The sequence below is a fragment of the Ipomoea nil genome, unplaced genomic scaffold, assembly GCF_001879475.1.
Source record: "Ipomoea nil cultivar Tokyo-kokei standard unplaced genomic scaffold, Asagao_1.1 scaffold2826, whole genome shotgun sequence".
NCBI lineage: Eukaryota > Viridiplantae > Streptophyta > Magnoliopsida > Solanales > Convolvulaceae > Ipomoea > Ipomoea nil.
The window spans coordinates 191,599-219,238 of NW_017619254.1; the positions used below are offsets into that span (position 1 = coordinate 191,599).

Consider the following 27,640-nt stretch of genomic DNA (forward strand, 5'->3'; position numbering starts at 1 on the left):
CAACTATGATACTTTTTTCTCAAATACCGTGAACAATTCTCCTAATGGAGTTACTCTTACGGTATCCTTGTGAGCATATAGCCATTAACGTGCAATCCAACTATCAACTTAAGCTTTTAGTTGATATTGAGCACATGTTTCAATTTGGTATCAGAGTCAGACCAAAGGTCATGAAAACTTAAGCTTTACCCACCCACCGCAAAATCTTCATTTTTGCAGAACAATTTAACTCTCTCTCTCTCTTCTTTTTACCTCATCCAAATTTTCTTAAAATATGATTCTAAATTTCTTAATGGGGATGCTCTTAATTGTATTAGACACGTAAGATGAGATAAAAGAGAATATTTTAGAGAGAGTATGAAAGTGGAGTAAAAATTTTGGAAAAAACAATCCGGAAAAGCAAAAAGGAGTGAAAATTACGCATTTGAAAAACAAAAAAAAAAAGCCATTCAGATAACGCAGTCAGAAAACGTCCCTCTGAGGCTTTGGCCGCTTTGCATTTTCTCATTCAACATTTCACTCTCAACGACTGTTCTGCAGATATCAACATAGGTATATATACGCACACTGACACACACGCTCCATCTCTCTAATGGCTACATCACTCACTTCGCTTAGGGTTTAGCCTAAGAAGATTTCTGAGTCAACTCGGTTACCTTTATCTTTTTTGCCGTTTTAGAAAGCCAACTGTATTTTTTTTCTTTGTTTGCTTAATCTGTTTAGGGTTGGTGAGTGGAGTGAACTGTGATGTCGTCGTCTTCGACGCAGCCGTCGAACGTTTGCTTTAATTCCAACTGCAAAGAGGTCTCGGAGCTGCCGAGGAAAGGTTGGCGCCGCCGGACCGGCGAGTTCGCAGACCTCTGTGATCGTTGCGCGTAAGCAATTTTGCATCCTTTTGACTCTTTTTTTGACTTGTTGGACATGTTGCTAGTTTGCATTATTTATCTGTAATCTTTATTGATATTTTCCGTGAATGCTGGTGAAGAATTGTTTTGGCGACTGGTTGCTTGTTGAGAGTTTGCAAGAGTGCGTGTGTTGTATTTCCTTTCTAGCTCCTACTATTCTACCAGCTATTGGCACGTGCCCAGCTCTTTTGCCTTGAGGTGCTTAGTCATGTGTAAACTAGGTGGACTCTGATAAATAAAAAAGGTTCAATGAATGTTTGGTTTTATAGGTGATATTTCATTCAATAAGTCATTTATTGAATACTTTTTTCTTATTTGGTTGTATACTTTTGCTGTTTAATGTTTACTTGTACTTTTTTTTCATTGGCAGAGGAATACAAGTGAATAAATTTTAATAAATTGTTATTTCTGTAAAATTTGTAAGCACAAAATAACATAAAGTTGGTCTATGCTGTTTGTAGATGTTAGTAATTTGTCTGTTTGTCTTAACACCAGTGGTTTATATATAAGTAGACTGCAGTGCAACTGGGATCTTAACTTTGGAAGATGGAGTTGCCTGAGAATTTAACAAGAGGATAGATTGTTTCCAATCGGAAAATTTTAAAACCTTTAGTTGTAAAAAAGATGTAGCCTTTGCTTCAATCACTCAGGTCCTCTTAACAGCCATACTCTAGCTAAGGGGATTACTCCCTCTAGTTGAAATCAGGGTGATAAACTAATAATTAGGGTGAAATAACTTTCATAAAGTAGTCATTCTACGCAGGCTGATAAGATGAAGCAGAACTGCTCAACTGCTAGTGAAAGTTTGGAAGGTAGTAAGAGCAGTGTAGCTAACTAGGGAATGTAAAGTGGTAATGGGTTAAATGCAAAGGGAGTGGAAAATATTTAACAGAATATCACTTTGTTTTTGTTTTCGCTTCACGTAATAAAGAAAACAGAAAACAGAAAAAAGAAAAAAGCAGCACCAAAACTTTGCCGAACAGAATTTCGATGCTTGATTCAATTTACCTCCTCATTTTATTCCTAACCGAGACATTGCTAGATGTGTTTCTGAAACTACATTTAGGCAGGGAAACCAGCAATTGAGGTCCCTCAATTATTGGCGATTAGTTGATTTAGTTCCTCGCTATACTGTGGAGTGTGGATGCAAATATCATCCATAGTTGTTCCATAGTATTGCCAAATTGGTCCTTTGACATTCAGACCTACTAACATGAAACTCTATGAGGGATCAATACGGCAACACTTGAGGGACCAATTTGGCAATGATTTGGAACAACTAGGGATGATATTTATGGCCACATGATAGCAAGGGACCAAAACTGGTCACCAATAATCTTGAGGGGCCAAAAATGATTTTTACCCTTCAAGCATTTACGAAACATTTAGGGTTCCAAAATCTTACTGAATTATGCCTAGTTGTGCATTGTAGTTAATATTTTTTCTATTTTTACATCAGATTGCCTCGAAAGAGATGTCTCTGATGAAATTTCCACATATATCATATTAAATTTTGAGATTTTGTGAATTAATAATTTTTATGTGAACTAGCTCTGCTTATGAGGAGGGCAAGTTCTGCGAAACATTTCACTTAAATGCTTCTGGTTGGAGGTCGTGTGAATCTTGTGGGAAGGTGAGCTCAAATTTTATTTTTCTCTGGCTCATCAATCGATAAAATGAAAAAAATGAAAAAGACTCTTGAATATTCTAAAATTCATTTTCTTTACATTGGACATGAAGTTACACTTTGGTGGTGCACACCCTCTCTCCTGAAACATTGGGAGTTTTATCAAGTTCTAAAGGATGAAATTCCTTGTGCAGCAAATACATTGTGGATGCATAGTATCCTTCCATACATTTGTACTTTTGGATGCAGGAGGAATTGAATGTATAACATGTGCAAGGAAGAGTTTTATTTTGGTAAGGTCCTGTCATCTGTTTATTATTATTGTTGTTGTTGTTGTTGATACTTTATAGAACAGGCTGTTTGATGATTATTTGCTTAATATTTTCGTATTTCAGACGCCAAATCCTGCATGGCCACCTCCTTCTGATTTTCTTCCTCTGCAACCTGAAGGAATTAAAGATTCCAGAAGTTGGACTCCAATAGCTGGTTCTGGTCCAGTGCCATGGCGTCAAGCTCCAAGTTTGTTCAATGGCTCTGTCATTCAAACTAAGTTGCAGCCAAAAACACCTTATGGTGATATCACGGGTAGCATTGATAGACTTCACCTGAATGAAAGACCTCCTGTGTCTTCTCTTGTAAACAAGAGAAAAGAGGAAAACTTTGGAAGCTTACTAAACAGAACCCTTAAGAGTTGTGTATCAGGAAGACTTGAAAATGAGCATACTGGTATTTGTCTTCACTATATGCAAAGTTGATTCCATTCAATAATACGAACAAGTTTTGATTCAAGGCTGAATGAATGAAATAATGATTGTCTCACAGGATTTAGTTGCTCTGAACAGTCCAACTCTTTTTTAAGTGGTACTCAGCAAACAAGCTTATCAAAGATTGATTTTTCTGCTCCAAACTTTCGTTTGACAGTAAGTTCGACGCCCAAAAAAGAAGCAAGTGATCGTAGCAAGGTCTTTGCAACACATATACAACCAACTACACTTTCACCTTCTGTGGGGAAGCAGTCTTGCAGTCAAAATGGCACGGATTCTTCTGGAGAGGCTCAAATGCGCAATGTGAGGTCTCGAGGAGATGGGGGCGGGAAGCACCAGTTACTTCCTCGATATTGGCCCCGGATTACTGATCAAGAACTGCAACAAATTTCTGGAGAGTATCCTATAAGGAGAGCTGGGTTTCCTTTTTAAAATTTTAAGATGCCCTTATTGAAATATTATAGTTCTTCGACTATTTTCTTGGCATTGCCATGAGTTGCTAGAATGCAAGTCAGCTTTGTTACCATGACCTTAACTTTGTGATAGCACAAACTCTGTGATTACTCCTCTTTTTGAAAAGATGCTAAGTGCTAGTGATGCTGGTAAAATAGGCCGTTTGGTACTGCCTAAGAAATGTGCTGAGGTGACTTCCTATGCTAAGCTATACCTTATTCTTTAGTCAATGCTTTAATCCTATGTATTACTACAGATATTATTCAAAACATTGTTTCATTTTATGATTTCTATTCTCTGATTTAGTGATTTGTTACTAGACATAAAATAAATTCTATCGCATGCAAAAAGAAAATCCTATCACAAGATATACTGCAATGTGATTCTGATGAAGTTTTATTATGGCACAGGCTTATTTTCCACCAATATCCCATCCAGAAGGGTTGCCTCTCAAAGTGCAAGACCTAAAAGGGCAAGAATGGCTATTTCAGTTTCGTTTTTGGCCCAATAATAACAGCAGAATGTATGTTTTGGAAGGGGTCACTCCTTGCATGCAATCAATGCAGTTGCAAGCTGGTGATATAGGTAATTAATTGGTTGACCAATGATTTCTTAATGTCTTTGTGTGATGTTTGGGAAGCATATAAATGTATGATTTTTGGAATTTAAAAGATCCAAGACCTGACGGGTGGAGAATAATAACCACCCGCCAGTTAGGCGGAACTGCGGAAGTAGAGATGAAGAATCAAGGAATGAGAAAATGTATATAATACTGAAAGATTACAATATATTACTATAATTCTATGTTTCTAATGAAGAAACATAGTAAACACACACACACACACACACACATATATACATACATACATACATACATACATAAAGACACATAACTGTTAATTTAAACACCTATTCATAAACAGACACAACCCTATAGACAGACATAACCCTTTGTTTTTTAACACTCCCCTCAACTTGGAACATCTCGAAGTTTCAAGCTTGGATTAAAACATACACTCCACCTTACTCTAAATTACAAATGAAGATTAAATGCAACTAGAGGATAACAGTGTTGAATGGCTTCAGAGAGGCGACACTATGCACAACCCCTGGGAATGAAGATCAATGCACCAAGGCGAAGCTTAACATGAACAACCTCACAACAACATAAGCACTCTAGGACTTGCCAACAACAATCTTCATCAAGAGCAGCCCTCGGGAATAAATATGGTATAGCGAAAATAAAGAGACAAATACGGTTATACCAAAATACCCTAGAAAGAAGTTTGGCAACAAATCCATAAAGCCTTCAAACTTCACCAAAAGGTCCAAAGAATGGCAAAATAACAATTTGGAAATTAGGAAAGCTCGTTGGCCCGTGATGCCGGCGACGGTGTAGGATAACGAGGAAATTTTCTAAATAAGGTCACAAAAAGGAGAGGAATCCAATGGTGTAGGAGGTGAGATCACAAAATCACCGGAGAATAAGAGATCTGAAAAAAGCCAAACGGAGTTCTGACAATTTGTGATGGCGCGTGCAGCGGCGGATGACATTGGCGTTTCTTGGGCAAGGTCATGGTGTGATTTTGAGTGTGATTGTGGTGGTAGATTTTGAAGTAAACCACCCTAGACACGTTGGAATCCAAGAGATAGTCGCGATCTTCTGTTTACGCTAGAAAATTGGAAGGAAAATAGCCTAGGGAAGTAGGCTCTAATATCATGGTGAATTTGAAATATCCAAAAGCCCGGCGGGTGGAGAATAACAACCACCCGTTAGTTAGGCGGAAGAAGAGATGAAGAATCGAGGAATGAGAAAATGTATATAATATTGAAAGATTACAATATATTACTATAATTCTATGTTTCTAATGAAGAAACATAGTACATATATATATAGACACATAACTGTTAATTTAAACACCTATTCATAAACAGACACAACCCTATAGACAGACATATTCATTTGTTTTTTAACATGATTGACGACAAAATTGATATCTTGATAGAAACTAAATTACCAGAGAGGGACTGTGGAGTGGTCCTTAGATCAAAATCATATATGGCTTTGATGTTGTTTGATTATTGAGTATTTCTACAGTTGCCATTGTGGGCAGTTCAATGAGGTTATTTGGCTTTGCTTTAGGGTGTATAAATTGATTTTTGGTTGATATTGCACTTCTGCTGCTGTTGATTTTATTATTGTGATGTCAATTTCTTTTTCAGTAACATTCAGTAGGATAGAACCAGAAGGAAAGTTGGTTATGGGATGCCGAAAGTCTTCATCTACACCTTCAGCACATCAGGTATGTTCACTATTATATATATAAACTTTATGATATATATAGGTTAATTTACGACAATACTGCATCTTCATAATTGGAATTAAGGATAGATGAAAAATAATACGGAGTATCATGTTTATGAAGGGCAAAGTGGGAACTCTTCCATTAAAATTAATCCCAGGTCTATTAAATAAGTCTTTTGTCATGTGATAGTTTTTATATAATAAATAAAAATAGAAACATTGAAAATAAGAAAGGTGAACTGTTCATTTTGCATTACAATTTAAATTCAAGCGAAGGAGATCTATGAAACCCTTCTACTAATCCTCTCTTTTTTGGATATTTTCTTCTTTTAAAGGGATATGGAACTTCTAATAGTCCAATCGGAGTTCCTACAAATGGTAATGCTAGTACTAAAAACATAAAACCTGGAGAAATCGTGACAAAGTGCTCTATTAAAGGTAATTTAGCATCACCTGGTGTTCTGATAAACAATCAATTTCCTATTTTGGATTCAAGAAATATCTTGTCTGATCTTAATATTAAGTCAAATTACATAGCTAAAGAGGTGGTAGAAACTAAGCCCCCTGTTCGTAGTAAGAGAAAGAATAGCACCTCAAATTCAAAAAGTAAACGACTGAAAGTTGACTGTGAGGAGTTGATAGAACTAAAGCTCACAGTGGTGCAAGCTCAACAACTGATGCGCCCATCCCCAAATGATACTCCAACTGTCATTGTAATTGAAGGCTGTGACTTTGAAGAATACGAGGTACCAGGTTTTTCTGTAGTTTATAACTATTTGAATAGGTGCATTAACTATTGTTGTATCTGGCCTTTGGTGGCTATTCTTATGTTACTGTATCAGAACTTTCCAAAATTGAAAATATTCATAAATTTCAAAACAAATTTGAAATTTTCATACCTCAGTGCTTTCTATATATAGAATGTTCTCTCATGAGCATGGTTCTTCTGAAATACTGGAATGTTGCAGCTATTTTACGAGGGTGTCAAAATGGGGGAAGAAAGAAAAGCTAAGACTTCAACTGAATGTGACCTTGACCTTGTTTTCTTACATTTCTTGCACATCCTTCTTTAACGAGAATATTGCTTTTTGATTCAATTGTTAGTTTACATGTATGATGGTATCTTGGCATAGTTGCCAACACAGTGCATATTCAAGTTTTCATTTTGGTGAAAAGGAGCAAAGATGACCAATTTAAATTTTGGTCGCTGCAAGTGTCACTTTCTCATTTCTGATGTCACGACATGACTAGATTCTAAAGAAAAATAATCTCTTCCCCAATTGAACATTTTATTGTCAGCAAAAGCTTTAGCATTTTGTTTTTTATGTTAATTTCTGTGAGTTTTACTTTTCAGTAGAATGTGCTCAATAGATTATTTTTCTCGAGTATTCTGAGATGTATTGGATTTTCCTTTTGGTCTCATTTATTTATTTATATCAATAATCATAACAAATCTTGATATTTTCTATCAGTCCATCAGAGAAACTGACATTTAAAATTCTTGTTCCTTCCTTGATCTCTTTAGCAGGATGCACCGATTATTGGGAGGCCTACTATTCCCTCCACGGGCAGTTTGGGGTAAGCGCTTATGCATGTTGACTGGCTTTTAACAATTTTACAATGCACCAATTGACTTTTGATTCTTTATTATTCTGTTTCAGTGAGAAAATCCAGTGGGTTCAATGTGAAGATTGCTTTAAATGGCGCAAGATCCCTGATGATGCTCTTCTTCCAGGCAGATGGACCTGTTCTGAGAACTTATGGGACCCAGACAGGTATCTCAAAGATTAATGATATCCTTAAATCTGAATTCTTTTTGCCTCCTTGGGATTTTCCCGTAATCCTTAGTGTCTATAAACCTAATCACTGCAACATTCTTCAACTGATAGTGTTTCTTTCTTTTATTAGATCTGTGTGCTCAGCAGTGGAGGAGTTAACTGTAGAATGCCTTGCAGACTTAGTACCAACCATTGGTAAAGGTACAAATATTTTCCCATCTCCTTCCCCTTCCATTGCAGTTCTTGAATTATTTGACCCCAAGGAATTCGGAAAGCTTTCTAGCTACTTTTGTTGGTCACTTATACCTGCACTCCTGTTGAACAATTATCCAGGTGTTCCCCGGTTGTTATATCATAGTTGTAAATAAATTATATGATTTTTGTGCAGCTCCTAAGAAAATGAAGGCTTCTAAACAGGATATGAACTCACCCGATACCATCGAAGGGCTTGATGCCCTTGCTAACCTTGCGATCCAAGAAGAGGGAGAGGGTGTTTTGGCATCGTCATCTCAGGCCACTACAAAACACCCCCGACATAGACCTGGCTGTACTTGCATCGTCTGCATTCAGCCCCCGAGTGGAAAAGGTCCCAAACACAAGCAGCAGTGCGATTGTAACGTCTGCAAATCAGTGAAGCGCCGTTTCAAAACCCTGATGATGAAAAAGGGTAAAAAGCTGTCAGAAAAAGAAGCAGAAGCTGCAGCTAACGTGAACTCACCATGTAGCGATGCGGGAGCATTTAGTCCAACGCATGAAGAGCCCAATAGCGAGAGTTGTCTCGATGACACCAACGACATCATTGAGAAGAAATCTTCCCCTTCGCCAATCAAAGGCGAAATAGACCTGAATATCAAGCCCGAGCGAGAGGACTTATCACCCAGGTGCGACTCTGGCGGCGTGATGCGTTTCCTCCAAGACGCCGCCGAGAGATTCATCTGGCAGCAGCGCGGGTTGCCAAGTTCATTTGCTAATGGAAATCCAGTTGGACATGAGGTTCAGGATCACGTAAATTTGAATAACTGTGGTTCTGATGGAAGTCATCAAACATCGGACGCCGACCGTCATATGGCATTATCTATTGACAATGTTTCCTCTGTGGTACATGCTGAAAAGTAGGAAGCAGGGTCTATTATAGGCGAAACTATGGTCTAAGAAACTGGGCACCTTTTGCAACTGCAGCAAAAGTTAATTTTTATTGTAAATTCTTCTAATTCAGCATCATCCATTTTTAGACTTGTACATAAAATGAAGTAGGAATGATGTAATGATTTCGAAACCTAATGAAGTTGGTAGTGCCCTTTTTCTTAGGCTCTTCTGCCCTTTCTTTTTATGGCATGTCTAGCTATAAGCCTACAACGGGATATGAAGTCTGGTTAGTTTGTAAAGTGTCCTTCAGTCCTTGCTGTGTAGAATATAATATATGCGGAAAACCGTTCACTATTCAGTCATTAATATATTCTTATATATATGTGGCAGCGAACAATGTTAGGTGCATTCATAGTCCAGGACTCCAGGACGTACAGAGCATGATTTAACAAGAAAAACACGTTCTTTATACACATTTGAAACATCTACTCTTATGCTGCGTATGAGGGGGATGGAAAATATAAACCATTTTAATTTTAATTAGACTACATAAATATTAGGGAATAAATATATTTTAAACTTAAGTCACATCGATTTGTACTATAGTACATGAATAGTGTAGAATAAATATTATGAGTATCTAACTCCATAAAGAATGTTGATTTCCCATTTTCTTAACCACAAAAAGAAAAAATATCTTAGCTTAACATTTTAAAATTATAAAACATATTTTTTAAACGTTTGAAGATTATCTCATCACAAACATCCATTCATCTGATGTGCCCAAGGAAAAATCAAGTAGCAATCTGTCACTATAGGCCAGGTAGCCTTAGAAAAGGATGGAGTCAATTAGCTTTACGATTAATCCAGCATGGTCCTGCTTAAACAGTAAACAGATAAGCATTGATACATTTCTATTTCTTAGAACCCATCACCCAAAAAAAAAAAACACATGAAAAGTAATAATAAAAGCGAAATGGGCATCACTTTGAGACTTTTCCAAGAGAGACAGCCATAATGCCGAAAATTTTGACTCCAAGTCGACCAACAATTTGTAGGCTACAAAAGAACTCCACCGACTCCTTTGCAGCTCCCAAGGCCATTACTCGCTCAAGCATGTTATTGATCCAATGAGATTAGAGTTTGGTGAATAATTAACCACTACTTGAAATTATGTAAATAAATAAATTACAATAAACTAAATATGTTCATTTACATAATCTGATATACTTTCAAGTTATACAAAACCAAAATAAGAAATAAAAAAATAATTTTTTTTAATACTTATCTTTTTGCTGAGATATTGAAATTTGAAAGAAGAAAGGTAATGTAATGATTCAAAGTTTTGCATTAGAAGGCCAAAAATTGAGATAATTTACTAGTTGGCCCCACGGTTGATCATCTCCATGTACTGCTGTAACGACTGTTGTCTCTGTATCCTCATTTCCTCGTTGAACTTCTTTATGAACGCTTCCACTCGCCGGTTCAACTCGTCCTGACTCAGAGACGGCTCTTTCCGCATGGTCCACGGGCTGCGAGACGAATGCGTCGGCGCCGCTTTCGGTGACTCCCCGTTGCGCGGCGGCTGAGTCGGGTTCACGACGGCATCCGCGGCCGTCATGTGGCGGCTCTGGTTCTCAAGGGCATCGGATTTCCTGAGGTGCCTCGTGAGCGGCACGTGGCGGCCTTCTGTAATCATTCTCCATGTAGTCTCCAGTGTCTCCTGCTTCTTCGGCCTCGACACCCTCAAACCTCTTCCACCTGCGCGAAGATAAATACAGTTATTGAGATCTCCATTAAGATCCGATCAGAAGTCAGAATGACGTAGTGATGACGTTAACGAGATTTTAAGGCGACGCCAGTAGAACTCCGATAACGCCAACTGTGATACTAAATTGAAGCATGTTCTCCATCTCAACTAAAAGCCTAAGCTGATAGTTTAATACAACTGATTTTTTGGACTTTTTAATACGGCGGAGTACGTAAGTGTGTTACCTTCTGGACTGGCTCTCACGGACGGTTTACGGTGAGCGAAACGTGTAGAAACGAGCGGTTTTTCCGCCGCAAGTGACGGAAGCAGCTCGGTTTCAGTTTCCGGCGGCGGATCCAGGGAAGGATTAATCTGCACTTCCCTAACCTCCTCAGCAATCACATCATCATCTTCAGTTAATTTCTCTTCATCCAAACCCTCCATAGAACCGTTAACCACCACTGGCTTCAACTCCAGCACCTCAGGCGGTTCGTCTCCGAACGCCGCCCTAAACGACTCTTCCACGACCGATTTGTACTCTGGCTGAGCAAACGCAACCAGCTCGGCCGGCGGAGGCGTCCTGACAGTAATCAACGGCTGTAACTGACCGGACAGCTGCTTCTCGAGGCGTTCGTGCTGGAAACGAGAGGCGAATACAATGGCGAGGATGATTCCGTTGATGACGAAGTAAAGGTAAGGAGGCCTGAGCCACGCCATGAACACACCCCAAATCATCCGGAAATCAAAGAGGAGCAACGGAAGAACAGACCTCATTGCCATCAACAGAGACACTGTGCCTGCAAAAATTAACAGAGTTTTCATCGAGAGAATCACAGTGCCAGCCGACAGAGCCATTTGCAACGATGCGGTGAGGTTTTGGAAAGAGAATTCTGGGAATCTGTATGGAAGTGGTGCAGACTGCGGATGAAAGCTTGGAGCTCAGGCATGGAGGAGGATATATAGACAAACGAAGTTAATCAGTAGTGGACGGCTAGACGCGGTTTGCAGGCTAAGATAACATCCTAGCCGTCCGATGACGGACATGATATCATTGGCTGAACCGTACCCGAACATATGGCCCACTAGTATGGGATAAACAAGAAAGTGTAATTATTAATAATAATTAATAATGCATGCTAGTTTGTTAGGCACTGAAACAGTTACTCCATTTATACTGATTATTATTCAAATTTTAATTCTCAGTTTTTTATTTTAAATTTAAAAAAAAAAAAAAAACTCTACATTAAATTTAAAACGCAATATTCGCATAGATGTCGTCAAATTAGGCAAAATGTCATTTTAGCCGTATTTCCAGTGTGTGCATGAACACGTGTACGTAACGGGATAATGTGAAAGAATGAATGGTTATTTTGGTCAATGGGGTTGAAGTTTGAACGTACAGTTAGTTGGTGAAGTGGGTGAACTGACCGTTAGTAAAGGAAGCGCTGCCGTATGATTGCGAAGCCGGGACCTAAGGCTGCGGTGGTACGGTGGCGGCTGACGTAATCACACGCGCCTCTTTGTGGTGGGGGGCCACCTCTGCCGACCATTCCATCTTCTTCCCAACTACCCACGGATTTTCAACCAAAAAAATTGTCCCACGAACAGCGACTAGTATTGGAAAGTGAAAATTTAAAAATTAGGTCACTAAAATGTTGTTTGGATTGAAATTTTTGTCCCACAATAAATGAAATACTCCTTTTTGTCACATTTTACCTATCATATTTATTATTTATTAGTCAAATTAATTCTTTCATTGTTTTTTTTTTAAATAATTTTTAATTATTTTTAAGTTTAATTTTTTATATTTAATAGTAATTTTAATGTAGTTTCTAAATATATAAATTTTATATACTAATACTAAATTTAATATTATGAAAAAATGAATTAAAAATAACTTAATTAAGTCTTGTTAACCGAATTAGACAAACAAAATGAGACGGAGAAATTAGTTTTTAATTTAATATATAGGATTAAGTACGGGATAATCTCAACTAAATTGATCGAATAGTTAGTTTGGTAATCATAAGATTTCGAATTCGACTCTCATAAGAGTTAGTTGCCTATTGACATTTTTTGTGACAACTTAGATTGATTTACTTCTTTGTTGTTTTAGTTGACTAAGATTTTGAGAATCAACCAACTATGGACATTCCGATTAATTTACTTGTTTATGGTCTTTTATCGATTACAATAACAAGGTGTGCGTATTTTTATGCGGTGAAAGACAGAAAATAATGAAATTAAGAGTCTTTGCTTTATTATCTTCGCTTGAATTTATAGGCAATATACTTAAGTTTCTAGTGCATAACTTCACTCACAATGTATGATTCATCTAGTCAAACAATTGCCTCTACTCCAAACAACACCTATCAGTCATCTCGAGTCCTCCCAACAAATATTACATTTTTTTAATAGTACATTTTTAATTATAAAGATTGAATCTTTTGATTCCTTAAATTATTACCAATAGTATTATCCATATGACTATTTATTTATTTATTGGTAGTTGGTATGCATCAGCATACCTGCTTGTGGCACTTAGCTTGCATAGTTGCATCATTATCATTGGTTGAAGTTTTTTAATAATTACTCGTAATTCCTAAGAAATATTATATTAATTACTTAATTAGTTATTGATTAATAGTAATTAAAATGATTGGACAATGGTTAGAATGGTTTTAAAAATATATATTTTATCTTGAGACACAAGTTACACAATTGATCAACCAACTCAAAATAAATTTATAAGCTTTGCCTTGTTAACAAGTCGTAAGCGCAAAGTTTGAATCTTGCCAAATACTAAAAAAGACAATTTACCGCATGTGTATGCTGGCAACGAATTGTGGAGATTCAAAGTACATTTGGGTTTTCACATGTTTGATACTCCCTCAAGTAGGCGTTCACAATTGGATTTTTTCACGTTTAGCATTTACCCATTCCTAATAACTGATTGTATTGGTGTGACTTTAATTTACGGTGAAATAAAAGTCCATTGAGTCAGGGAATAGTAATCATATTACGAATTGAAAGATCATATAGCAGGCCGAGTAGATTAATCATGAAACATAGGATGACAAATTTTCCGTGTCCTTGATCGAAAATTAGTTCAACTTATCAATGATTAATGGTTTTTTAAAGAAAGTCAAAACCTAATTCATTCCTTATCACGAAAATTATACTTTGAATAAGACTCGAATTCTTAATCAACATTCTTCCCCTAATTATTGGTTTCAGTAAAAAAAGAAAACTTTATCACGAAAACCTAAAAATTTCTACTTGGGTAATTCCATGTAGCTTCCCATACTTGTCGTTTTCATAATGAATGCAAATTTAGCAGGTTCTGGAAAGCCATCGCTTTCACAAGAGTGATAGCAAATCTCCATCTGGATTCCGGTGTGTATACAGTGAAAGTCCTGGGAAATTTTCATCTGCTTTCGTCCAAGTGTAACTGAACATTAATCTTATTACAGTCTTACGTTACTTGAAACACGGAGTTGTATCATTGAATCTTGGGTCTTGGCCGGTGCTCAATTATTATTATTATTATTATTATTTTAAATAATGAGAAAAATCTGTTGTAAATATTGAAGTTATACATTATAAAAACTCGAATCATAAAGAAGTAAATTAGTCTAAGTTTATTACTATCAGAAATCAGAAATTGAATTTATAACCTTGTGATTAACAAGCCATCAGTTAACCAACTTAGTTAGGGTTGTCCCGTACTCAATTTGTCTTTGAACTTATAAGTCGTTTGCTAGACATGAATTGCATTGCAATTCCACTACAATTCTTTAACCACCCCAATTAAAATGTTTAGTTGGTGGGGAGTGCAATTCCATAGAATTATACGTAATTCCCTCCTTTTACCTATGAATTGCAATTCAATGGTTATGAAAAAGGAAAAAATGAATGAAATGACACTACTACCCTTTATTATTATTATTATTATTATTTCACGAAGACATTTTAATCTTTATACAGCTTCTTTCCTTTTCGATTCCAATAATTCTATTCATTCCAATCAAACAACATAATTTGAATTGTTACTGTATTCTCACTTTATTATTTTTGGGAAAGAGTGGGGAACACCCGTGGGTCGTTAGGCGACCTCTCACTTTATTATTTATTTACCGAATTATAATTCTTTTTCTCCTTAATTACTTCCTTCCAATCAAAAGCCATGTTAAAGTAAAAAATTTCTAAAAATTTATGGTATCTTTTGGGAAAAAAAATTATGTATTCTAAATTGCGGGGAAAGGTTTGTGTTACATGCAATGCCTGAAATAAATTTACAATCTTGTAGAATAAATTTATAGTAGTAACTTTCATCGTCTTGTAAGTGTTCCTGGCATGCGTGAGAAATCCCGGTTTACTGCCGACTGTGACGCAGCGACTGAGATTGGTGGCAGAGAAGACGGCGGCCTACTTATTCCGGCACCTGTGATTCCATGAACTGGGGCTACTTGCATTGCAGTATACATGCTGCAATATCATATTTACAAAATGCACTCAGAATAAGCCAATGGTCAAAGCTTTCATTCTTCATATCTCAGCATCTTTTCCAGAAAACAATATAACAAACCCGCAATCACTACTTGAGGGTGTACATTGGGTAAACCCTGACTTGTGACTCGAGCCGATGATCACAAAGAGGTAAACCAGCCTATATTGTCAGCTGATTGGCTCAAACTATAAAAAGGCCGCTCATACTGGGAGTCAAACTTGTAACCTTAATTTGACTAACTTAGCTGAGGTTGCCACTGAAACAATATATTTCTTGATACTATGAATGTGTTTTGCTAGATTGGGACTATAGACTTTTTGAATATCTAGTGAGGAAAGGATTTTGCTATGTACCTGGAATATGGATAAGGAACCAAAGAAACAGCAAGAGGTGAAGGTTGAACATTTCCAACCTGAAACAAAAGTCACGAGATAAGGACTTTGATGGATGGTTTTGAGGGAGGGGAAGGGGGAAAGGAAAGCGAGAAGTGAAAAAGGGTTGAATTTCATCCATAGCCCAACCTGTTTAAACATTGTTCCGGGGACTTGACCCCCGTTGTTTTGCCAGCTCTGAGAAGATAAATGGTTACCATAGGGAGTGTGTGGATATGGGATTTGCGGAGCAGCATAAGGCATGCTTCCAGCAGCCAAATGACGAGGCGGCTGAGCCTGCATCTCAAGTTGTTGGTGATGGATAGCGGGTGAGACCGTAATCTTAGCCTGCACAGATGAGGCAATGTAAGGGGGGGAAGTTTCATAAAGAATCAAGAATGGAAATTAAAACTCAATCCCCTTGGATTAAAGAGGTCTTACAGGTTGGGTATTCCAATTGAAATCTTTCATCAGTTCTTCGATCCCAGGATCGAATTTGTTTTTGCCTTTTGTGACGGTGGAGGAAACATTCTGCTGTTCAACTGGTTGTGCTTGTCTAGAACCAACTGGCTTTGAAAGGACTAACGTACAGTTAGATTCCACAGGTGGAGCACACGCTTTTTTGTAATCTTGTTTAGGCTCTTCAGAGGGCTTTGAAAGGGGCGACATACATTGAGATTCCACAGCAGGAGCAGTCAATTTGCTGTCGTTTTCTTTAGGCTCCTCCATGAAGAGCATGTTAAAGAGTTGAGTAGCGTAATCAACTTTAGGTACTGAGGAAACCGGTTGGCCATTGTCTCTTGGTTTTGTCTTTTCGACCTCAGAGGAGGCTAGTTTTGAATTTTCAATCACTTTCAGGGTCGATGTTTCAGGAACACTGGGGCTCGGAGTTGCCCTTTCAGAATCAAATGAAGTCGAATTTGACTTTTCGCCTGAGGTATCTTGAAAGGCTTCAGTTCTTGGCTTTTCCTTTTCAACATCTTGGTTGGCTGGTTTTGAATTTGAGACAACTGGCTTGGTATCCATGCTAACCTGTTCGGTAAGTTAAAACATCAAGAAAAGCCGATCATGAATTCATGATTGTGAAAGAACAAAACTTTATACTGGAACCCTATGAACGAGAAAGAAAGGGGGAAAAAACGGTTATTTAAGATGAGGAATGGTTTAAACTATTAACCTTCTTTGCAGATATAGAAGATCCAGGATTGCTTGTGCTCTTTCGAAGGACTGCAGTTATATCTGAATTGGGTGGCTTTTGGTTTTCCCTCTCGTCAGGGAATCGATTGCACTCTCTTGCATATCCAACTCGTTTTCTAGTCCCAGGATCGAGCTTCTTTGATTGCTCTTCTCTGTCTGGCGTAGAGATTTTTCTATTCCCATCTCTCGAAATCCATCTTTTTTCCACATACCTAACAAATTCAGTCAATGTTATGCACAAACCGGCAAACAGTTATCTATCCAGGGAGAGAACAAGAAGGTTAAACCAAGAAAAAACTTAGTGGGTACCAATCAATCTACGATGTCATACTTTGCACGGATAAAATTTTCGATTCCAACAACTCTGTTGTACTTGGGAGGTAGTTCAGCTTCCCAATAGCTATTCGATTTCTCGTTTCCCATTGCTGAAAGCAAGAACGAGTCATGTTAGTTCTAGGCCTGCACCTTCTCAGAATGCTTAGCAAAAGTAGGAACCAATCAAACTTACTTTTGATAAATGCAACCTGCTCCGGGAGCCATGTATCTAAAGTCGCGGATCTCACCTGGAAAAAACAACAATACAGAGCATGATTTTAACACGCAGATGTCAAGAACATTCGAAGGTTGGCCATCAATGAGCTGACATGAGAAGAAAATACGACTGTCTATATAATACCGTGTTCTTTCTAATTGTAAAAGTATAGTAATCCTGGTATTCTAAGACATTTCACTGACAAGCACAAAAATTTCAACGTGGAAAAAGGAGGCACCTTTGATATATGTACTCCAAGGCCTCGGTGAACACCAGAGCATTGCAAGCATATGAAGATTCCTAGATTCACGCTAGCCCATCTTGGACCTCTGCATTAAATCATATACACATTGTAAGTAATATCATCTTGATTACTTTTTCCCCTTACAAAATGTAATTATGTTAAGTTGGATAGTTTACGGGAAAAATTGGTTTATGATACTAATATTACATACTTGCTCTTGCAATCGGCACATTCCCTGTTCTCTGGCAATTTAAGTAGCCCCTCGAGTATCTGTAAAAGGACAGGAGACAAGAATTATAGCGTTTTTTACTATGTGCAATCAAACATAAAAAGAATGAAACATAGAGTTCCATTAAAGCTAAGATAAGTATCAAACAAGAAAGCATTCAAACATCATATTTGCAATGTGCCTTACTGGCTTCCTATTTTCATAACTATGGTTTTGTTGACAGTATATAATAACAAATTTTCCCATAATACCTTCAAATTGTATCTTCAACCCACCCACCCCCCATACACGTAATTTCTGCACAAGGATACTAAGAAGTGAGAATAGTATTAGATCTCCAAATAAATCTTTTTGAACTGGTAAAAATATATGGAGTATGATTTTTGCAAGAGACTCGAGTCCAATAAACTATCAATCATCAAGCCCAATAAATTGTCTCTCTCAAAAAAATTAAAAAAAAAAAAATCATTCAACCATCTACTAACCCTCCTATCAAAGTGGGGCACTAAGAATTTCCCATTTGGAAGCATATCCTAAATAGTCTACCTGTCTTAATCATAAAATAGTAAAAATACATTATTAAAAAATGCAACCAATGGTATCAGTTCCTCTCTTATCCTTGTACCCTTCTTTTTCTAATATGCCAGATAGTTAGTACCAACATCAATTCTACAATACAAATGACTACAAAGTACAACCCCATCTACCATCTGGCAAACCACTTATTAGAAATATAATCAAAAACCAAGGTTTGGAATATACCGTAAACAAAAGAAAACAACCAGCACCCTAATTCACTAACATTTCTGCATTATTTCTGCATTATTGCTTCTGAATGATTGAAACACCTCAATCTTTTGGCATGCTATTAGTTTACAACAAATCAAAGTGTCTCCATTCTACACCCCAATGTATACAGCTGGTGCTAACCAAAGAATATCCATGGCGTCATTATAAAATTTCAACATGAGACACAACTTGAAATGCGGGCCAACTACCAAACACCAATAATTATGAAAACAGCACAAAGTATTAGCTATAGAACACCAAAGGGCAACAAAAGCCATAGATTAATTTATTTTCTCTTTTGTAGTAGCTAAAGTATTATATAACTGGATGCCCCCAATGTTGCATATTTTAAATATCTAAACCAGGAAGGATAGCTTACCAAGCAGAAGAAACCAAATACTTAAGACAAGTTTATTACAGATGTCCAAATGTTAGGTAAAATATAGGTGGGGCACATTAGTATTCTACATTTCTACCTAGGACTAAATAACTTTAGCACCTGCCAGACCTGAGGAAGACAAAGTTTGGAAGAAGTGAAGAACCTTTTTTTAGGCAGTATTCTATCAACATACTTCAATCCAAAATCCCAGAAATTGGATTAATATTAGAACTGTGATTCTGTGAACACATCCAAAAAAGATCAGTTTTTTTTTCCCCTCTGAAATTAAAATTTATAAAATCTTCTTAAATATAATTACTGTTCCTAATTTCACAGAGCTTCAAAAATTGGATGATCGATTGAAGGAAAGGTAATGAAATGAAAACAAAGGTGGGCATCAAAATAAAAATACAATAAACCAAAAAAGGAGATAAAACAGTATGTTTACACCAGATTACAGAAGCAAAATTATGGGGAAACCCCAAAAAAGATTGAGTTTTGAAGAACACCCTGTATTTAGCCAAAAAAAAAAAAAAAAAAAGAGCAAAAAATAAAAGAGTAGCCAGACCTTGGTGTGTTTTGCATTGAGCTCTCTGGAAACACTAGCCTTGCCGTTCATGGTTTGGCTCTAACTCTGTATATCTGTGGGTGTGTATATAGAAGAATCTTTAACGAGGGGAGGTGAGGAAAAAGAAAAGAAAAGAAATAGAGAAGGAGAGGAGATCGAAAGGAAAGGAAGGAATATGAGAGGTTATTAGAAGTTGGAAGATAGAAAGAATGGTGCGAGTTGCGGGAGGGAGTTGTGAAAGAGAGTCAGACTCCAAAATTGAAAAGGAAACCACTTTTCAAAATCCCATCTTTTCTCCGTTTGTTTTTGGAGGCTTCCCTGTATCTACCTAGTTAACGCGCCTACTTTTTATCATTGAAGGGCTTTTTTTTTTTTTTTTTTTTTTTTTTTTTTTTTTTAATATTAAATATATAGTTTTTTATTTAAAAAAATTCTATTACTTTTTAAAATCATTTTGTATGTATTGGGATTTGGGGGTATTGGTATAATAAATAATGTTTCTATGTTTAAGTGATCAAATAAAAATAAATTAAATTTGACAGAATGATCATAACAACATTTTAGGTTTAATGCGAAATTGTCACATAATTTAAGAAATTTAAAATTTTTAAAGATTTGATCACTTTTAAAACTATAGAATAAATTTCGTCAAAATTGAATGGTGAAAAAATGTAAAAATTTTAGCAATGTTTAAATAAAAAAGTAAATATGTATTCAATAAAATAAATTTATTAATTTTTATCATTACTGGATGGTGAAAAAAGGTAAAAATTTCAGTAACGCTTAAATAAAAAAAAAAAAAAAGTAAATATGTGTTTAATGAGATTTAAAGTTATAAAGAATTCATTTATTCCAAGACTATACTAAGTAATACAAGCATCTCAACAAAAGAAAAGAAAGCATACTTCATGCATCCAAGTTGTCCAAAATGGCCATTTATATTTTTATTTTTTTAAAGTTGATGTGTTGCTGGGATTTGGGAAGCTTAGCTAGCAGAATAAAGCTCAAGTGTATAATATTATATTTGTATAATAAAATAATGCAACTTGCACAATCATTAATTATTTTGAAGCAAGAATAGTAAGTAAATGTAACAAATTATAATTATAATATTTGTAAAAATAAAGTCAAATAATACAATAGTTAACTAATATGCTTAAGAGTAAAAATTAGTATAAGTTTATTGACTTAATAATAGGCAGGGATTTGTAATGATTCTTATGAGTGGACTTAGATATGCCGATATAACTATAGTATATGAAACATGGAATATGACAACATCAATTTGACATTATAATAATTGTCCCTTGCCTATTCCAAATGGCCTACCTATGGAAACTTTATAAACTGCCTTTAACATATTATCTATTAATTAAACTAATGTAATTAAGGATACCAAATTTGTTTTTGTTTGCAAGATAAATTATCACTACAATATAAGTTTGAATTTCAAATTAATTCTAATTCCCACATGATGAAAAAAAGGAAAAGGTCTCGAGAAGCAAATGAACCTATTTGACCACTGTACATTGGTAACATCAGAACTAAGAAGGCAATATAAAAAAGTAGGATTTGCAATTCTATCTCTTAAGCAGCAACTGATGGCTTTGAAGCAGCAGAGAGTCTGGACCTCTTCTTGGCCAAACTCTCACTGCGCCTCTCCCTCTGTTCCTTCAACCTAGAGGCAAGCAGTTTCTGGTATTCAGCAGCTTCAGTCTTGGCCTTGGCAATCCTCTGCTTCTTTTGGGCAGTGCGAGCTCTCTTCCTCTGGAGAGTCAAGGGAGTCACAAGCCTCTGTATCTTAGGAGCCTTGCTTGCCTTCTTCCCTGCAAGCACACAACAAAATATAGTTTTAATCACAAGACTGACTGAATGAGGTTTCAGAATAATCCACAAGCTTACTATGCATTCAAGTATAAGAGAGGCAGCTAATGAAGAAAACTACTTACCGGATTTGGTGGTGAAATTACGGCGGTAGGTGTTGACATACTTCCTCACATCATCATCCTTGGAGAGGTTAAAAAGCTTCCTAATCTTTGAAGCCCTCTTGGGACCTCTCATCCTTGGCTTCTCAATGTCAGTCAAGCCAGGAAGATCACTCTCACCCTTTTTCACAATGACCAAATTCAGAACAGAGAGATCCTGACTGACAATGCATCCACGAACAGACTTCCTTCTGCGCTCACCATTACGCCTACCATACCCACGGAAACATGGGGTACCTGTTTACAAATTATGAATATCATACTTCCAACCAGGTAAATGTTTAGCTAACCAAACAGCATAACAGATTGACAGTCCACATACCACGTTGGAGTAGAAGGCGAACACGGCCTGGAGTCAAAACTCCTTGTTTCATGGGAAAACCTTGTTTGTCACATCCACCCATAATCTTGAACACATATCCCTTGAACTCCTATAAAATACAAGGCATATATAGCACTTATTACAAGTTCAGTAAATAATTCAACTGAGAATGCATATTGAACTCAAACCTTGTTTGGTAAAATAGTTAGCCTATAGGCCAATTTTGGCTTATTTGACCACTATAAGCTGAATGTCAAAATTCAAAAGGCTGCTCAAAACAACTTTTTCAATTAGCTTTTTGAGAAAAGAAATTATACCAAACAGCTAATTTACCAAACACCTTTCTACAATCAGCTAATGTTATCAACTAGTTATACCCTCTAATTAATCCAATCAGCTAACAGCTAAAAACTATCAGCTAACAGTCATTTACCAAACAGGGCCAAAATGCACTTACATCTCCCAAAGCATCGCCGCTGACCTCCTGAGAAATCCTCTTGTCAAAAAAAGCTCGGCTGAATTTCAGTATCACAAGTCAGTAATTCAGTAAATACTGGTTGCAAGTAAATATGCACTGAGCTAAACCGTAAAACAAAGAATTCAGATTTATTTCATTATACAAATAGATGATTCACAATGTGCATCCCATGCTTATAATGCAAGTGTATGCTCACATCATAGCACAAGGAATGGATGTATCATCATTTATAATTTAAAGAGCAATAGAACACTAAACCACTGAGGCATAAAAGATTAAAACATAACTAATGTAATTGATTGATTGATTAACACACAATGAACAAGTCATAGAACTGTGACTTCATTAAGTAGCACAATAGTTCTAACCAATTCCTTTTTCCATAAGATAAAATTCAAACCTTATAATAAACCAGAAAAGAAAGCTACACAAAAGCTGCATAGATACAAATATAAACAGTCCAACTGATATACCCTAGGGGCCCATTACTGCTCAAAAGGTAAATGAATATGTAACTGGAACTGCAAAGGATAAGAACTAAAACGTAACATATCCAAATTTAAACTATTAGTAGCTTCTTCATTGCCTCATAGCATAGAACTTTTCTCAGTCTATCATCAAATAGATTATAAAATATCTTGTAACACATTTGAGCTGGCTATTTAGAGACAGAAAAACAGACGGCTAGTTTGTTTGGACATGAATCAACTAAAACTAACAAGAGATTCCAAAAGGAAAAATAGATCAAAACAGAAGTTCAACACAACGCAGTAATGGTGAAACTGAAGAACGAGAAAAGTAAACGTACAGTTTCTGATCATCGTCGATCTCGAGCTTCTTCTGGCACCCAGTGGTCGGATTTGCGATGTTGAACTACAAAAAAAAAAAAAAAAAAAAAAAAAGCCATAGAAGAGTAGAACAATTCAGAACATATAGTGTTTACTTAGACAATGAGAGAAATTGGGAGGTACCTTCATCTTCAGCTGCGGTACTCGGAGGAGGCAACGAAGACTGATAGAAGACTTTTTATATCACCCAATTTGGATATCCGGGCCTAATGGGTTCGTGGATGCAACGTAGAGGATGTAGAAACCCTGGTCTGTCAGGGTTAAAAATTGGCTAAGAAGCATTTTTATAGCACCGGATTTGGACGCAAATTATGCAGTGGAAGCATTGTGGACACCAGTCCAAAACAACGTCGTTTTAAGGAAAAAAGCGTCATTTCAGTTTTTTAAAAAAATTAATTTTGTCTCGCCATTAACGCCGTTATTCGTTTGTGCCATTATGAATGTACAGTTATGGGATTATGAATATACAGTTATGGCATTATAAATGTACAGTTATGGAAATATGAATGTAAGTTATAAAATTATGAATACAGAGCTCTGACATTTTGAACTTACAATTATGAATATATAGTGATAAAATTATGAACATAGAGTTCTAAAATCGTGAACATCGAGCTTTGAAAATTATGATTTTACAGTTATTGCATTATGAATGTACAGTTACGGAATTATGAATGTACAGTTATGCAATTATGAATGTACAGTTATGAAATTATGAACACAGTGCTCTGACATTATGAACTTACAATATGAACATATAGTGATAAAATTATGAACATAGAGCTCTAAAATTGTTAACATAGAGCTTCGAAAATTATGAAGTTACAGTTATTGAATTATGAATGTACAGTTACGAAATTATGAATGTACAGTTATGGAAGTATAAATGTACAGTTATGGAATTATGAACATAGAACTCTGACATTATGAACTTACAATTATGAACATATAGTAATAAAATTATGAACATATACTCCTATAACGAAGCGGTCTGAAATGCAAAAAAAAATAATAATAATAAAAATAATAGTGCCTAACGGCACTGTTACCCGTGTCCAGCATGTATGCTGGACACGGATCCATAACATAACGATTGGGATTTGGATATCTTGGCATATGGTCCATTTTTATGGGCCTGTTTAAATTATTTCAGTTTGGGCCATCGGCCCAAATTTCGTTCTCTATATAATTTCAGTTTTAAGCTATAAATTAATAAGAACTTGTTTTCAAAAAAATAAATTAATTAATAAGAACTTATATTTGGTAATGTACTAAAATAAGTTAGTAGCTTAAAATAATAACTTACTTCTATTTTTTTTTATCTTTATTATTTAAAGTCAAATAATACCATAGTTAACTAATATGCTTTAAGAGTAAAAAGTAGTATAAGTTTATTGACTTAATTAATAATAGATAGGGATTCGTAATAATTCTTATGATGAGTGGACTTAGATATGCGTATATAACTATAGTATATGGAACATGGAATTTGACATTATAATAATTGTCCCTTGCCTTTTCAAAATGGCCTACCTAAGGAAACTTTATAAACTGCCTTGAACATATTATCTATTAATTAAACTAATGTAATTAAGGATACCAAATTAGTTTTGTTTGCAAGATAAAATTATCACTACAATATAAGTTTGAATTTCAAATTAATTTTTTGATTAAGATTTAAATGATAAATTTGAGGTCTTGATGGCCCTTCACCCCCGGCCCTGAAGATTGTGAAAGGAGGTAAATTGCTAGATATATCTCAATGATGCATGTGTGTGGGTGCTTTATTTGTGTCTCAGGCTGAGATTCTCTCCCATTGAAGATTCGAACATGAATGATTGCTGGACACTACATTACTCACCCCCGCCCTCCAATGATGATTCAAACTAGGGTAATTGTTAGACACAACCGCACTTAGACTTTCAACCACTAAACTATGCTTCGGGAGCCAAACCTAAGAACCTTTATATACATTTGAAAGCTAACGGAAGCCAACCTAAATTGCTTATTGCTCAAACTAAAAAATAGATCAGACAATTTCTACCTATAAATTTTGAAATATTGTAATTGCCAAGTTAAGTTACCTTTTGGCCCCAAATGTGCTCCAATTGGAGCTATTAGTAGAACAACATTTGGATTAATTTGAATAAATATAGTTTACGTGTCAATATATGTAAGATTTGGATATATTCATTTGAATGACATGTATATATATGTGAAATTTCAATATATGATATCCAGACTAAATTTGTATTACAATACAATATAACTAAAAATATTAGAACCAATAATCAATTGAGTTCAAACAAAATATACAACTTGATATATATATATAGGGCTTGTAATAAGTAAAAGAAGATAATAATGAATGTAATTTTAACAATGAACAAATATGTAAATAGATAAGGGGGAGAATATGTTCATGTAAGGAATGAACGATAGATGATTTTCTGTTTTCTACTTCTCCAATGTTGGAGAAATCTTCCAGTTAATAACGAGCCCTAGATGTCCACCCATTGCACTTTTAAATAGAGGAGTCTCAAGCATCCTGTCATCATCCTGAAGGGCATGCGCATATAAGGTGTCAAGGATCTCTCGGATTTCGGGTGGGCACCGGTCATTGACCCGGCCGGAAAACTCCTCGCAGGCAACCGCTAACAACTTCTTGACGCCGAGAAAATAGGCGGCCAGGATGAGGCGGCAGAGAGCCAGCAAATCCACCTTCACGAACTCAGCATCAAACCGCTTTAGCTGCTCCTGCACGTCGGGGTCATCGGAGGAGTCCTTCTCGAAGTGGTGTTTGCAGTATTCCAGAACCAACGCCATATTCTTGGCGTCCACTTTGGGGACGAAGATACCGTCGGCGGCGCCGCCGCCGCTGCTGTCCACTATGGTTTTGATATTGCGGCAAAACTGCACCACCATGGATTTCTCCTCCGTGAATTGCTCGCCGTCGGAGCTCATAAGCATCAGAAGGGGCTTGTTGTTTTGCTCAGATGATGAAGCCATGGCCGCCTGTACACTGTATTCTAGAACGATATGATGATCGTCAAGTACTAGCGAATGTTATATATAGAGAGCTAGGTTTTATAATGCCGCGCGATATGATGATTGATCTTCTGATTTGCACTATATATATATATATATATATATATATAGAGAGAGAGAGAGAGAACTGCTTTCACCTTTTCCTAATTCTACCCAATCAAGAATACTACATTGCCAAAATTTATGGATTTCCATAAAAATAGGTTCGCATACAGATAGGATATAATTAAGAATATACTACTTTCCCCTTTTCCTAATACTTACTTGATACGGAATACTTAGATAACATTTACTAATTCGATCAGAGACTGAACTGAATTGGTGTGAGTGTTTTATTTTTTTCTTAGGCTTAAATTCTCCCTCATTGAAGATTTGAACATGAATAATTGATGGGCACTATAGTACTCACAAGTCACACCCCCAATAGAAGATTCAAATTTGGGGTAATGGTTGGACACAACTACACTTCGACTTTCAACCACTAAGCTATGCTTTTGGAGCCAAACTTAATTAAGAGCCTATATATATATATATATATATATATATATATATATATATATATATATATATATATATATATATGAAAAAGCTAGCGAGAAAGTCAACCTAGATTGCTCATAGCTGATTTGTTCAAACAAAAAAATAGTGAGTTCCTACTTGTAAAATTTGAAATATTGTAATTATCAAGTTAAGATGTTGGCCCAAATGTGCTCCAATTGGAGCTATTAGTAGAGCGTTATGCTGTGCAACTGGTTCACACGGTTGCAAAAACGACGTCGTTTTGACGTCCAACTTAAAAAAAAAATAAAAAACAATTTCAATTGCCGTTAGCTTACACACGGTTGCACATCATAATTTGCCGCTATTAGTAGAACAAATTTTGGATTAATTAATTTGTTGAGTCACAATGCCGCATAAATAAAATATATATCGTGTCAATATAATCTTCTACTATATAATAAAGCAAAACTTTTTTGGTAAATATAAATCAGTAAATAGTTCCGTCCAAACAAAACGATGCATTTTGGGCAAGATAGAGGTATAATTGTTAATACAAAACCGCGCAATACAAATCAATACAAAAGTAATTACATTGCTGATATAAAATTTACATTGCCAATGGCACAATGCATACTTAATTAACATGAGCGGATACATTAGTATGTTAATTAAGAGACTACTAGTAAAACAAATTTTAATTAATTATTCTTCTCCCAAGTACGACATACTAACAAATTTTAATTAATTGATGACTAGTTAAATTATGATTCCGAAAGCTAGGAAAAAAGCATCACTATAATATGTCGAAGAGGCTAGGACTCATTTATTAATGGAAACTATTTTCTGTTTTTTATTCTCAATTCAGAAAACTTGTTCACAAATACTTTTTTTTTTCAAATTTATTTTGTAGATTAACGCTATAAAATTAACAAGTTAAATTTCGAGTGATTTTTAGACATTACATTTAAAAT

At 35.9% G+C, this 27,640-nt stretch overlaps 5 protein-coding genes and 1 long non-coding RNA gene across 12 annotated transcripts; 1 reads left to right on the forward strand and 5 right to left on the reverse strand.

Annotated features, from left to right (window-relative positions):
• The first annotated feature begins 446 nt into the window (after positions 1-446).
• Positions 447-9,276, forward strand: LOC109158934 (B3 domain-containing protein Os07g0563300). 6 transcript variants are annotated; one of them, XM_019306859.1, is made up of 14 exons: positions 447-552; positions 724-875; positions 2,457-2,538; positions 2,727-2,825; positions 2,928-3,258; positions 3,355-3,694; positions 3,843-3,939; positions 4,160-4,334; positions 5,973-6,052; positions 6,390-6,800; positions 7,580-7,632; positions 7,716-7,829; positions 7,963-8,033; positions 8,221-9,276. In XM_019306859.1, the coding sequence occupies exons 2-14, from the start codon at positions 748-750 to the stop codon at positions 8,946-8,948; spliced, it is 2,709 nt and encodes a 902-aa protein (XP_019162404.1). In that variant the 5' UTR covers positions 447-552; positions 724-747; the 3' UTR covers positions 8,949-9,276. The 6 variants fall into 6 exon arrangements, with proteins under 6 accessions (XP_019162404.1, XP_019162405.1, XP_019162406.1 ...); XM_019306860.1 differs by lacking the exon at positions 447-552 and having other exon boundaries at positions 561-875; positions 6,390-6,492; positions 6,592-6,800; XM_019306861.1 differs by lacking the exon at positions 447-552 and having other exon boundaries at positions 561-875; positions 6,390-6,492; positions 6,592-6,800; positions 7,583-7,632.
• LOC109158942 lies at positions 4,488-5,962 on the reverse strand. The gene is made up of 2 exons (XR_002050474.1): positions 4,625-5,962; positions 4,488-4,558 (listed from the first exon to the last, which is right to left on the reverse strand). It is a non-coding gene; the product is annotated as an uncharacterized LOC109158942 (long non-coding RNA).
• An 815-nt stretch (positions 9,277-10,091) lies between the features above and the next one.
• On the reverse strand, positions 10,092-11,611 carry LOC109158938. The gene is made up of 2 exons (XM_019306868.1): positions 10,914-11,611; positions 10,092-10,679 (listed from the first exon to the last, which is right to left on the reverse strand). The coding sequence occupies exons 1-2, from the start codon at positions 11,521-11,523 to the stop codon at positions 10,297-10,299; spliced, it is 993 nt and encodes a 330-aa protein (XP_019162413.1). The 5' UTR covers positions 11,524-11,611; the 3' UTR covers positions 10,092-10,296.
• Positions 11,612-14,891: 3,280 nt separating this feature from the next.
• On the reverse strand, positions 14,892-19,787 carry LOC109158935 (probable ADP-ribosylation factor GTPase-activating protein AGD5). 2 transcript variants are annotated; one of them, XM_019306865.1, is made up of 11 exons: positions 19,488-19,786; positions 17,734-17,792; positions 17,517-17,607; positions 17,255-17,309; positions 17,078-17,171; positions 16,727-16,958; positions 16,136-16,581; positions 15,991-16,105; positions 15,700-15,897; positions 15,532-15,590; positions 14,892-15,156 (listed from the first exon to the last, which is right to left on the reverse strand). In XM_019306865.1, exons 1-11 carry the CDS (start codon positions 19,536-19,538, stop codon positions 15,000-15,002), a joined length of 1,557 nt encoding a protein of 518 aa, XP_019162410.1. In that variant the 5' UTR covers positions 19,539-19,786; the 3' UTR covers positions 14,892-14,999. The 2 variants fall into 2 exon arrangements, with proteins under 2 accessions (XP_019162410.1, XP_019162409.1); XM_019306864.1 differs by having other exon boundaries at positions 15,991-16,581; positions 19,488-19,787.
• A 1,093-nt stretch (positions 19,788-20,880) lies between these two features.
• LOC109158941 (40S ribosomal protein S6) lies at positions 20,881-23,329 on the reverse strand. Its single transcript, XM_019306875.1, has 6 exons — positions 23,244-23,329; positions 23,081-23,145; positions 22,252-22,309; positions 21,795-21,903; positions 21,437-21,709; positions 20,881-21,313 (listed from the first exon to the last, which is right to left on the reverse strand). Exons 1-6 carry the CDS (start codon positions 23,247-23,249, stop codon positions 21,075-21,077), a joined length of 750 nt encoding a protein of 249 aa, XP_019162420.1. The 5' UTR covers positions 23,250-23,329; the 3' UTR covers positions 20,881-21,074.
• A 2,248-nt stretch (positions 23,330-25,577) lies between these two features.
• LOC109158710 (SKP1-like protein 18) lies at positions 25,578-26,129 on the reverse strand. The gene has a single exon (XM_019306609.1). It carries the CDS (start codon positions 26,127-26,129, stop codon positions 25,578-25,580), a length of 552 nt encoding a protein of 183 aa, XP_019162154.1.
• Positions 26,130-27,640: the final 1,511 nt, after the last annotated feature.